Raw genomic sequence first — 13,330 nt, forward strand, 5'->3', positions numbered from 1 at the left:
ATCAACTACTTACCAATGGAAAATAAGATAGAGCATCTAAAAAGGCCACATCGGGTCGTCGTTCTAATAGCAATATAATTGGATTCAACGAGGTCTTTGAACGGAAATGTGCTCGCAATGGTATAATGAAATTATATATGCCATTTGAGGCATAATCGGCCGCCAATATGATGGTCTTATTCTGCCATTGATATTCCTTTGCGTTCCTATAACTGCAATGCTCGCATACCTGCAAATTGAAGTCGAAAATCAAGTACCCGGTAATGGGAATCGCTATATACAGACGAGCAGAGAATGCAGCCACTTACCTGTGCCAATTGCAGACAACAGAGGGGCTTCTTCTCTTTCAGTAAATAGCAAAGCGTCGGACTGACACCAATGAAAGGCGAAACTGGTGGGAATCCCTTGACAATGCTGCAAATGTAGAAGGTGTAAACACATGCGTTCGTTACTCTGGACAGGTCTTAACGGCAAGGAGGACAGAAGGATAAAAGGTACCCAGATGGAAGGAACAAATAAAAGTGGGGGAAATGACAGGCGCGTGTGTGTTGGTCTAAGTAAAATTGAGACGGAAAAGCAAGCAAGCAACAAACACAACATAACAGGCAAAAGAAAACGCAAAGGATTAGCTTTACAATTGTATGAAATGGGAAATTGAATGGAACTCCTATATTCAAAATGAAACTAATGGATACATATGTAACTAAAAAGTGATTAATTTGGTTTGGGTAAAATTATGATAAGATTTTATGATTGTAGAGATTTATATTTCTACATATATGTAAAAGAGTTTTCATTTGATATATATATACATATACATTCTACTGATTTCAATATGAATTGGCCAAACTTTTTAAAAAATTGGCCTTGTATCTTGTTAGCTTTTATTTAAACAAAATTAAAGGCACACAGAACAAACTACGACTAAAAAGTATTACTATAACAACAGCAATATGGTTAAATGTTGTTTTTCTGCTTTTATTTTTGCAGGAGTTGGTGACAAAGTGTGGGTGTGGTTGGCGGTGGGCTAATGGTTGGGTGGCTTGAGAGTTTTCACATGCAGTCAATGCGAGAGACAGAGAGCAGAAGAATAGACAGAACATTTTCCAAAGTAGTAGTAGTAACCCCTTTTCGTTGAAAAGGACTCTAATTGCACAGGCAAAGAGCGACCAAAAAAGTTTATCTTTCTTTTGCTTGGGGGGTTAGCCAAGACGTGGAATTGGAAGTAGTTTTCTGCAAAAACAACAAAAAAAAAAATGAATGCAGAACGGGAAAACCAAAAAGTAAATAACAAATATAAGCAAAAGCAGCAGCAGCAGCAGTATCAAGAACAGCAACAACAACAAAGACAAATCTCAAGTAGTGACAGTTTTGTTTTTTTTCTTTTTTTTCTCCCCATTTTCCAGCAAGGTAAACGACGTCAGGGCCAAGCATTTAGAGCGCGCCTTGGCCAAGTCATTAAAACATGTCCTGCGGGCTGAATGCAAACAAAAGCAACAGCAACAGTAACATTGCAACTGCAACAACAACATGAACATCAACAATAACAACAAGTAGAAATAGGACAACTCTTTCAATGATTGATGCCTATCTCTTTTTTTATCTGCCTCCCTTCTCTATCTCCTTTTCTCTCTATGTGTACCCAACTTACCCTGAATAATCGGCGACCCAAACCGGACGCAACTTTCGATGCGTCTCAAGAATCGAACTGCTCGATGTAAATCCACAATTTGGTTGAGACTGAGCCGCCGCCGCTGTCGCCGACATTGTTGTAGTGGTTGAGGTGCTGGTGCTGGTGCTTGTGGTGGAGCAACTGCACGAGCAACACCGTTGCAATTGTCGCCTACGTGCCGCCAGCATGGCCAATGCACCACCACCCAAGCCCAAGCCCAGACTCCCCACTCCGCCCACTACTGGACGTTGTTGTTGTTGTTGGTGGTAGTGACTCTCACTGTCGCAACTGTAACTTTTCTTCATTGCTCGGCGTCGCATCTCAGTGGGATTGATAGGAAGCGGTGGTGCAACAGCGGTGCAAAAGGAGCAGCCAGGCGGCGTTTGTTGCGGTTGGGTTTGGGTTTGATGATAAGAATCTTCCGAAGAGCTCATGATGAGCGAATAGGTGCGCGATTGTGGAAAATGCCCGCCCAAGCAACTGAGGCGAGAGTGGTGGAGTAGGAGTTGGTGGTTTAGTGCGTTTTCGGAGGGTAGGTTAGTAAGTATATGTGTGTACATAGACAGGGGGGCTAAGTGAGGGGAGTAGGGTGTAGGGTGGGTGGGGATAACTAGCTAATCACTATTTAGTTATTGGTTGCTGGTGCTCTAAGACAACATTCAATGAAAATTGATTCAATCTTCGAATGATCTGTATAATTTAGTTTTCAAAATCACAAAGAACATTCATGAGGTTCGTTTAAAGGATCAAACAGAAGTTGTATATACTCTCCAAGTTAGATATATGTAAGTATATGTTATATGTATGTACAATCAAGAGAAGGTGGTCAAACGTACAGTTATAGTTTTAGTGAGAGACATTTATTTAATAAGTAAATAAATAGTAGTTAGCGTTACGCACACACACACAGACATACACACACAGTTTGGAAATTATGCGGATAGAATTAAGGTCCAGATTTATATACAGAAATGTACAAAGTGTACACACACACTAAAAACACTTACACATATACATATTTATATATCTAGAGTTTGTGAGTGTCTAATTAGGGGGACAATAAGAGGTTCTTGTAGAATATTTTGCAAGAGTGTTATAAAAACTTACGCAATTTTCTCTGAGGGCGAACGCCAAGGCATCTCATCGTCAATCTCATCATCGCTTTCATCACCCTCTTCGCCATCATCATTGCCAGCGATGCTAAATGATGAAGATGTGAACATATCGGGCACAGGCAATATAGAAGGTCGTCTACTTCCTAAAGACGTGAAGAAAATATAAATTAGAGTATAAAAGGACATTAAAGTTAGTCCAAATGCAACTTTCATAAATATATCTATAAGAAACAATCAGATTAGATCAAATTTTCGATTCCAAATAAATTTGTCGAAAACTTAATCGATCTATGAAAAAGTTTTCTGCAAAACGATATCAGCTCCAAAGAAGATCGATATTTCATAGTGATGGTACGAATAATCTTACGATAAACAACAATCGATTATTTGTAATCTTTTAATTGTCGCATAAAAAATTTAAGTCGAGATTGATGAAGAATTATTTGTTTTCATGCAATTATTAATCTATGGACTTGTATTATTCACAAATTTCATAATCGAGGAATGACTTTATTTTAATACTCTACTTACCTCTACGTTGATTGAGCACATCGGGACTGAGTAGATTAGGATTATTGCCAAAGGGCACATCCAAATGATTGCCCGTGGTACTTAATGTGGCGGGATGAACGGTTAATGAAGTACCCATACTGTGACCACCACCAACTCCTAGCCCACCGCTAGAACCACTGGCCATACCTCCTCCTCCACCCGTTAGAGTGTTGCTCGATGGCACTGCTGTGGTGGTTATTGTGGTTGTGGCCATTGCCGTCTGCTGCTGCTGCGTCACTGTGGTGTCCTTAAGATTGTGTTTGGAATCTGCTATTATCACAGCTGTCGGTGTATCGCCGGCTAAGAAAAGTGAAAAAAATCGAAGCGTTTTAAACATATATTTTTAAATATTGTGGTTAAATATTTTTCTTAATTAAAAACTACTTTTAAGAATTTTAATTTCACTTTGCTATACAGAAAAATTGATTCAGAATTAAAAGGGGAAAAAATCGGGTTAAAGCTAGAGTAAAAGTGCTCATTAAAAGTCCTTTCATTGTTCGGCCGGCCAACAACGGTTTTTACTTCGGCTTTTTTTTTTTTTGATTAGTTGGTTAACGTGCAGGTATTAACTTTCCTTCTAATTACAAGCTCAAAAGAAAAGGTCTTTGGGCGGAGAAGGTCGTGGTTATAGGAAAATTATTCAGCATGACGCAACAAGCTGAAAGTTTTTCTTTTTTAGCTACGCGTCTTTGCGCTTGTATCGTTAGTTTTCCGTATTTCCTTTTTCCGTTCAGGGTTTCATTTTTGCTTTTTTTTTGTTTTTTGTTTTTGTTTAATTGTTGCGTGAGCTGAGCATATCATTTACAATTTGACACCGACTCTGAGACACTGAGAGATAGAGAGAGATAGAGACAGACATGCACACTTGGTAGAAGGAGGAGAACTAGGAGGCGGGAAACAACAACAAGATAACAAACAAAGTCGAAAGATATAGAAAAAGTTACAGATACATCTATTTACATTCACATAGAGAAGAAGACAGAGACAAAGACTAGAAGGTGAAAGAAATGCAAAGCGGCAAATGGCAAAAAGTAAGTAAAATGAAGCAAACACAAAAATAGCAACACTGTGAAAAGTTAAAAGAAAAAGAAGAGCAAAATAAAAAGCATATACAGATGGTGTTTGTATGTAAAACATATCTATGTACATACATATATGTATATATATACATACACATGTATAAGTGTGGGAAAAAAAACCGGGCAAAGTGGTTGCCGGATATATGCGCCGGATGTGGTTCGGGTATATGTCAAGGTGTGGTTTCTATGTGCGAACATGTGTGTGTGTGTGTGTGTGTCTACGGTGTGTGTTTCCAAGTGTGAGTAGTAGCGGAAATGGTTTTTGATGGCAGCGGAGTAAATGCATAATAAAACTTAAAGACAGACAAAAGGAGTGGGTGATCCATATATAATGGCAGAAGAAAAGAAGAGACAGAGAAAGGGTTAGAAACAGAAAAGGAGTTAGAGATAGAGACAAAGTGAGAGAACCTTGAAAAGTCTTACACAGAAAATGTTTTACTTTTTATATGTTTCACCTTGTTGATCATAAAACTTCTTTTTTATTTTTCCAACTTCAACCTCAACTAAAAAGTCGTTGCTGTAATAGGCAGATATGAAAAACTACATTGTTTGCTCCATTAAAGATACATTTTTTAAGTTAACAGCTTAAATTTAAAAACTTAAGCGATCTTCTTTATTTTTTGAAAAGTTCTTGATTATGTTGCTTAGGACAAGCAGAGGATTTTGTTCTTCTCAATTTGAAATACATTTTTAAAGAAAAGTAAAACATAAAGTGACCCACAAAGTGAAATTTGAAATTTCAACAGAATACAATCAGGTTTTATTCCAATATATATCTAAGCTGCAGTTCTCGGTAGATGTGTTGTCTAAGTGGCAGTCATTTGGGCAGCAGAACAACGAGGAGCCGGGCTCGAATCCCAGGCTAGTATATGGATGTAGTTTTCGTCTAAGCCGAAGGCTTTAGTTGCCAGTGTTTGTAAAATAAAGTTAGGTTGATAGTTTACAACTTTATCCTATACTTATAATAATCTAAACTTTCATTAGCGGATTTTGTAATGAAGTGATATTCATTGAAAGCTTAAACCAGTTGTGGATTATAACTGAAAAGTGAATTAAGTGAACAAGGGAGACAAAAACTTCTTATGGACCAACTGAGTCAGCATAAGGCATTTGTCTTTTAAATTATTTATATATTAACCTATATTTAAGAATTTGATGACCTAGAAATTATTTTCTGTGTAATTCTCTGCGGGAAGGGGATTAAGTGGCAACTTTCGTGAAAATAAATAAGAGTAAAGTGGGGTTTAGGAAAAAAAATATGAGTGGGTGATATTTTTGTGTGTTTGCTTCATTTTGTTTTATTTTGGAGGAGTTCTCTGGGGGGTTTCGGGGTTTGGTTGATGGGTTGGTTGGTTTGGTTGGTTTGGATGGTGTTCTACACTCACGCACAAATAGTGATGCAAACTCGTTACTCTCGTTTGGTGTTTGCATAGGCGGATATAATTGCGGATACGGTTGCAAATTCAAAGGTGTGCCACTAACTGAGGCGGTGGCAGAGATGCCGCCATTCTCATAACTGGTTGTGGGACTGTGGGGCACACGAACACAAACAGATGGCACTGGTGCAATTGCCGTGGATGCCGCTAGTGTTGCCGATGGTGTTGCTGATGTTGCTATTCCTGCTGCTGCTGCTGCTGCTGATGTTGCTGCCATTGCCGCTGATGGAGTTGTTGCTGTTATTGTTGTTGTTGATGTTGCTGATAATAATGTTGATGATGTGAAAGTCGTGCTTATTGTTGTTGTAGTTGTTGGTATTGTTGCTGTTGGTAATGTTGATGTTGTTGTTGTTGTTGTATTGGCTACATATTACACATACATATATGCATATATATCTATCACGGTATATATTGGTGGTATTTGATAGGTGTATTGAGTTGTGTGTGATTTAAACTATACGGACTAAGACCCACGGAAATGTAAACCTTATAGAGAATTATCCATATTTCCGATCTATAACGTTTACATTCCCTGCTAAAAATCTAAACGTATTTAATTCTAAGCTGTAGTCTTTGAGAGTGAGTAGTATATAGTCAGTTTTTTTTGGGTTTGAACTAAGAGTTTCTGCTTAGAAAATGTCTACAACAAAGAAAACAAAAAGACCAGAAAACGAAAAACATAACAAAGCGGAGGTCCTTTCGTCAAAAGGACTAATTTATTTAATAATTTTAAGTAATTTTCCAGAGAAATAAACTCAAACAAAAGATGGCAAAACACATTGAAAGCATTTTCGTTTTTACGTTTTTCTTCTTTTTTTTTGTTTTGTTTTGTTTGATTTCATTCAAGAACAAAATGGAAAGAGAGTTTAATAAATTAAAAGAAGAAATGTATAACCTCAAAAATTAAACAAGATAGAGGGAGGAGTAAGAGAAAAGGAAAAAGACAGGGACGAGAGAGAGAGAGAGAGTGAGAGAGGGAGAAAGAGAGAGAAAGTGGGAGTAGAGGTAAGAGCAACAGCGAAAAACTTGTTGCTAAAAGCATACATAAAAAAAACATCATTCAAAGCAACACGCTCGTGTGTCCCATCTCTTTCGCTTGTTCTCTCTTCTCTCTCTCTTTCTCACTCTTTAAAACACATTCATTTGTATCTTACCAGTTGCCGCTGCCGCTTGAGAAGAAGCTGATGTCCCACCTCCACCAGATACTCCGCCACTTGTCTCCTTAGTTGTGCCCGACATTGGGTCCGCTGTTTGATTTTGATTAACGACAAATGCCGAATTCTCCTCCTTGGTTATGCTCATATAATAACACGTGTCATCCTTTTTCATTATATGCCTTGGTCCGGGATTCAATAGAATGGTATCCTCATAGAATTCTGGCAGCTCAGCCGGCCTGACACCCACCAAGGCCACGCCATATCTGAGCAGTATCGAAAGTTGTATAGAGATGATGGGTGGGCGGGGTAGTTGGGCAAGAAAGAAAACGAAACCGAAACGAAATTGTGAAGTTTTGCATAAAATTTATGTTTATAATTTTATGTATGTTTCTGCACGTGCCATTCAAAATGAACAAAAAAAAAAGAACTTATTTTTGTATACGCAAAACTGGGTTTTTTGTGTCCACATTTTCATTTTAACTTACTTGCGATGTGAATGAAAACTCGCATAGGTGAAACTTTTACCCTCATATTCGCCAAAGAAACGGCTGTCACCAAGAACAATGTGATAGATCTCATTGCCCGAACATTTTCCATAGAGACGATGCCACTCCTCCGGGGATTGTTGTCCTTCCCTATAGCAAAAAAAAATACAGTTTTGTCATTTAAACCTATAAATAGCTTTGATAAAGGAAATAGTCATGATACATTTCATTTATCAGGAATAAAAAATCTCGGATTATCATTGAGAGTTATTTTTTTCAGGAAAATATTAAAGCCTTGTAGAATTATACGATTTATTGCATAGGAGTGCAAATTTTCAGCTATCACATATTAATATCCTTTAAATGAGTCTTATTTTCTTTCATTTGGAGGAAGTCAGAATAGATTTTGACTGATCTTTATGTTATACTCTCTCTGGTATTACTTTTATGATTTAAAATAAGTCACAATTATTCAAAAGCTTGCACAACTTCAAAATGTAATTTGTTGATTCTTTATAACAAAATGTTGCTTATCTAAACAATTCTAACAAATGACATTGACACTAATTGTAAGTTGAATTTTAATCCTTTTATATCCCTTTCGAGACTTAAAGTCACAAAAAGTTTTTTGTCTAAACAAAGTTTGGCATTGTTACTCTTTTTTTGTTATTTTTAGGGCTCTCCCTTAAAATGGGTTAACTACTCTTGGGGTTTACCCCAGCGCGTATTTAATGCTTTCGTTGAAATGCCATTTGAAATGCTAAATTAGCTGCCCACCATCGAATGACAACGCTGAAGACTGCTCAACAAACAAGAAAAAAAAGAGCCAAGTTAAAGAACGAAAGGAAAAAGTGTGACGCATCCAACCCACATGACATGAATGACGCAAGGACATCAAATTTCAGTTGATTTCGTTTTCCTTTTTCTCGTTTTTTTTCACTTTTAACAGTTGACCTGGCAGCCACTGGGCCATTGATAGTGAAAGAGTTTTAGTTTGAAAGGGGAGAGGGGAAAAAGGGGATGGGGGATTGGTATACATACTGTCCGCGGGATGTGTGCAGCAATAGGGTGACTAGGGTGCTGGCACCCGGGCAAGTGCAGTTGTTGGCCAACAGGGCGTACTTGAATTCATCCTCGCAGACGACATGCTCAGCGAATTTCACATGCAGCTTGTGTTCCGGCCTGTCAGATTGAATTCGATTAAATTCAAATTGCAAAACAAAGAATGAAAAAGAAAAAAAGGGAAAAGAAGGTGCAACTTTTGAAGCTTACCTAAAAATTTGTACATATTGGGGAACATTTGGTGCAAAATCTTTAACAGCCCAAGATCGTAAAATTGTATGCTCATCGGCAGCAGTTTTATCAGCATAATTGCGTGCAGCTAATATGAAACAAGCCTCAGCCTCATTCATTCTGGCTCGTGCCAAATCGCCATCCTTGAGACACGAGCCCTTCAAAGGGAGAAAAAACAAAAAACATGCTGGTTATTGATGGTTACAAATGGCCACAGGGCATATTGACAATTAGCTTCAGTTTGTCTTAATCAATCTACTCTAGATGTGTATGTGCTTTACCTGTATATAGATCACACGTTGAGCCCAAATTGGCACTTGCAGTATCATTCGCATTGTTGTATCCAATTCCATGGGACTTAATAGGACCACATAAAAATCCTGCAGCAATGGATGGGCATAAAACTCATTGAGGAAGTCCATTATGGTGTCCGCATGCAAAGTTGTCGAACAGACCACAACATGCTTTTCGCTCTGTGCCCGATGTGAGGAGTAACTGCCACCCAGTTTTTGTCTCTCCATCCAGGTGAAGGCCAATTGTTCAAACTGTTGAAATGTGTGGTGGAAAGTATGGCGAGGGAATCATTAATAATTTCAATTAAATTTGAGTGCCTTCACATTTCCGGTTTGTGGGTGTGCAACAATTTAGCCAAAATTTAGTCAACTTGTTGGTCAATCCTAAAATTCCTCTACCCTCTACCCACACCTGCCCTTCTTTTAGCCCTGCCTTCTCGTAGTCATAAATTCTGCAACACATTTCAAAGTTTTAGTGCAGAAAAACCATTTGATTGATGCTCTTGTTGTGAGTTTACTTGCCCCAGAGCACCCAACCTCCCTACCTACATATGTCGCGAATCTCTAGAACGTTCCAGGCATATATATTCTTTTTTATACCCTTGCAAAAAGGGTATATTAATTTTGGTCAGAAGTGTGCAACGCATAGAAGGAAGCATCTCCGACCATATAAAGTATATATATTCTTGATCAGCACGACGAGACGAGTTCAAATAGCCATGTCCGTCCGTCCGTCCGTCCGTCCGTCCGTCCGTCCGTCCGTCCGTCCGTCCGTCCGTCCGTCCGTCCGTCCGTCCGTCCGTCTGGATCAACGCAAACTCCTCCTAGACCGTAAGAGCTACAGAGCTGAAATTTTGCATGTAGGCTTGTATATACTGCAGGCGTTGTATATCTCGGATTCAGCCGGATCGGATCACTATATCATATAGCTCCCATACAAATGGCAAAGTCACGAACAGTGACTTTTCATAATAACTTCGTTATTTTCTGAGCGATTGTCGTGAATTTTAATATTGGTGAGTTAATTACACATATAAACGACTATGCCAAATTTGATCAAGATCGGGTGACTATATCATATAGCTCCCATAGGAACGATCTTTCGAAAACAGTGACTTTTGTCAATTACTTCGTTACTTTTGAAGCAATTGTCATAAAAATTTATATTTCTCAGTTTAGCATAACTATTAATGACTGTGCCAAATTTGATTAAGATCGGGCGACTATATCATATAGCTCCCATAGGAACAATCGGTGGTGAACAGTGACTTTGATCAATATGTTCGTTATTTCCTATGCTAAGATTGTAGGCCGTTCTTTCGCAAACATTAGACCTTTTACACAAAAAACTTGCAAGGGTATACAAACTTTGACGCGGTCAAAGTTAGCCCCGGCCCTCTGGTTTTTGTTTTATTTTGCTCTGTGTATTGTTTGCCTCGGTTTATGGCAGTTGACTTCAGTTGTTGTTAGTTTTTGCGCTGATATAAAACAATTGTTTTGCAAATTGTTCCAACATGGCAAACACACACACACAGAGAGAGAGAATGGATGCTGATGTCCCTCATCCTATCCCGCCTTCATATTAATATCGATTGATTGATTTAGTCTCATCTATTTTATATACATATAACAATTTTGATGGATGGCTGGACATAACTAGTCCTAATGGTAGGTCCTAGACTGAATGACTGACTTTACTCACTTAACTTTGTATACAGTTGGAGAAAGAATTGATGCATAAAAAATAATAAAGAAGAGGAAAATTCCTCTCCAACTGCGGCATAGTTTTTCTCTCAGTGTTATGTGTGTGTGTGTAAATATTGATAGAAATTAAATGTGATAGTAGGGTTGGAGCTTGAACTTACCTGTGTGGGCAGCACAATCAGCGCCACACAAATCATAATGACCATATAAAGTTGTGAGGGCCAAATGTCTGGAACAAAATCACCATAACCCACTGTGGAGAAGGTCACAACCACATAGTAGGTACTCTGAAAGAGATTCAAATGCCGATGACCAGCTCGCTGAAAGTGCTGAATGCCACAGACGCTGAAAAAGAAACAATAAAAAAGCACAGACACACACACACACACACGATATAGTTGTTGAACAAATGGACTTGGAATTTTACACTCACCTAGTGAAAACTAAACACAAAAGAGTTGCTGATAAAATAGTCAATTGTTGAGATAAGGCTGATTGAGATTTTTGCATGGCTCGATGGAGATCATTCTACAGAAGAAGAAAAAAGTTATTAAAAATAACCATCCAATGAAAATATTTCTAATAACTTACAAACATATTCTCCAGAGAACGTTTGGCCAGCCAGCAATTAAGGAAAATGGGTATAAATAGATTACGTAATGGAGGATGAACAATCTAATAAGAAAATGTATTAGAAATATTCCAAAAATTGAGTAATTATAAAGAAAACTTACCGTTAAAGCAAAAGGTATTGTCGTAACTAATTCTAGTATAAAATGAAATGATAGAATTTGCTGCCAAATGTTGCCCTGCAATAGTAAAAGTTATAGTTCTGATATATAACTATGATATGCCATGGGTATCACCTTATAGCCTAGATATGTGAGCACCAAAGATTGCGTTAAGGAGACCATGGCTAAGAGTAATTGCAGAACCCATAAAACCGTGGGTCGATTAACCCATAATATGGCATCCCAATTGATAATGGGATTCTCTTGAAATTCTTCTTCAGTTAACTTGGCTGAGATGATGAACTCTGTCTTATTGGCCACCTCGCAGCCATAGCTAGACAGAGAGAATGGGGAGAGAGAGATAGAGAGAGTTAACCAATCGATAAAGTAGTTTTCTTCATAATTTGTTCTTACCATGTTATAAATGTTGGATTTTTATCCAATATCACACGTATTATGTAGAGAACACACGACAGTAACTTAAGGAATAAATCGGCAATTCGTATGCGTAAGCCTGTTGAAGAGAGAAAGAAATGAAAAGAAAACGAAAGAAATAAAGGACAAGAACGTAAGGAAAAAAGGCAAGACGGAAAATTGTGTCAGGTAACTAAATTACTATGTGTCTGGTTAACCAAATGTTTACACAAACGAGTCCCCAATCAGCCCTCGTTTTACCCCCCAACACATTTGCCTCTTCAATTACATGTATTTTCTCTCTGGCTGGTCAAATCAATATTTACTTAAGATTATCGAAATTCACTTTTTTTGTTGTTGTTGTCGTCTCTATATATGAAATTCAATTAAATTCTAGTTTTCTTCATACGCTTTTGTTGTAATTAACATAAAAGTGAGCAAGTTGAAATTATTATTCTTCTACTTACTTGAACGCTGATTCTTAATGAAATACAATTGCAGTCTTTCTTTAAATGTGTTTTCATTCACATAGTACTCCACACGAACTCTGTAAAGAAAAGAAAAAATAAATCAAATTTAACATTTATTTCGTATAAGAACTATCAATTGGCAATTGATCAGCTTATATAAAGATGGATAACAAAAAAAAAAAGGTATCACCATGGCACCTGAAACTCCCTCAAAAGCTGCAATGCAATTTCTATTAGTGCGTGCAGTTCGCAGCATCTTGCAGACAAGTATTAAAATGTCAGAGACTACCCAGCGCGTTGCAACGACCGACTCCTGTCTCCTCTGTCCTGTCAGAAGTCACCCAACTTGTTACGACCAAGACACGTGATAGGCAGCCACGTTATTGCCATTCAACGACACAAAAGACATTTTGCGTATACATAGGTACTTACATGCATCTGGCAAATATCACAGGGAACACATTTCACTTTTGGCTGAGTCGAAAATGAGGTAAACATAGACCATATAACGCATCCATTTAACTTGGCGTGAATAGAAGTAGTTCAGACCCGTCATGTGCCTCGTAATTTGAATATTTTCAAACAGTTGGTACCCTAATAACTGGTACAATACAATAAACAGAAAACTTGATCTGCATCTTACACCATTTAGTCTTGTTTATTTATATTAACCTTTCAATGTTTCACGGGCTAATGAGAACCTTGAAGAATGTACTTAAAACTGTGTCAGCTCAAAAAAAAACATCCATTTCTAAGCTGTCATAAGCTGGGATTTTTCTATGCATATTTTTATCAATGACCTAATACTTAAAAATTGCTTATGCATATTGCTCTTTATATTTTGTTTCTTTTTCCTTTAAATTTACCTATCAAAAATAAAGTAAACAATGTTTTTAATAAAGGAAAAACAAAAAATGCAGCATACTTTT

At 37.7% G+C, this 13,330-nt stretch overlaps 1 protein-coding gene across 8 annotated transcripts in view; it reads right to left on the reverse strand.

Annotated features, from left to right (window-relative positions):
* Window positions 1-13,330, reverse strand: part of LOC6645994 (potassium channel subfamily T member 2) — a 72,788-nt gene that overhangs the window by 7,552 nt on the left and 51,906 nt on the right. For 4 of the 8 annotated variants that reach the window (XM_023177969.2, XM_023177968.2, XM_023177967.2 and 1 more), the window contains exons 2-17: window positions 12,399-12,478; window positions 11,932-12,031; window positions 11,653-11,851; window positions 11,521-11,595; window positions 11,378-11,461; window positions 11,220-11,314; window positions 10,948-11,131; window positions 9,071-9,334; window positions 8,769-8,947; window positions 8,538-8,678; window positions 7,497-7,646; window positions 7,009-7,274; window positions 3,319-3,639; window positions 2,780-2,930; window positions 309-414; window positions 14-229 (exon numbers count right to left, since the gene is read on the reverse strand). In XM_023177969.2, the coding sequence (XP_023033737.1) occupies window positions 14-229; window positions 309-414; window positions 2,780-2,930; window positions 3,319-3,639; window positions 7,009-7,274; window positions 7,497-7,646; window positions 8,538-8,678; window positions 8,769-8,947; window positions 9,071-9,334; window positions 10,948-11,131; window positions 11,220-11,314; window positions 11,378-11,461; window positions 11,521-11,595; window positions 11,653-11,851; window positions 11,932-12,031; window positions 12,399-12,478 (2,611 nt within the window). Of the gene's footprint in view, window positions 1-13; window positions 230-308; window positions 415-1,651; window positions 2,153-2,779; window positions 2,931-3,318; window positions 3,640-5,803; window positions 6,026-6,103; window positions 6,179-7,008; window positions 7,275-7,496; window positions 7,647-8,537; window positions 8,679-8,768; window positions 8,948-9,070; window positions 9,335-10,947; window positions 11,132-11,219; window positions 11,315-11,377; window positions 11,462-11,520; window positions 11,596-11,652; window positions 11,852-11,931; window positions 12,032-12,398; window positions 12,479-13,330 lie in introns of all 8 variants that reach the window. The other 4 variants (XM_023177971.2, XM_023177973.2, XM_023177972.2 and 1 more) reach the window with 2 other exon arrangements.

This window comes from Drosophila willistoni (genome assembly GCF_018902025.1).
Source record: "Drosophila willistoni isolate 14030-0811.24 chromosome 2L unlocalized genomic scaffold, UCI_dwil_1.1 Seg72.1, whole genome shotgun sequence".
NCBI classification, from domain to species: domain Eukaryota; kingdom Metazoa; phylum Arthropoda; class Insecta; order Diptera; family Drosophilidae; genus Drosophila; species Drosophila willistoni.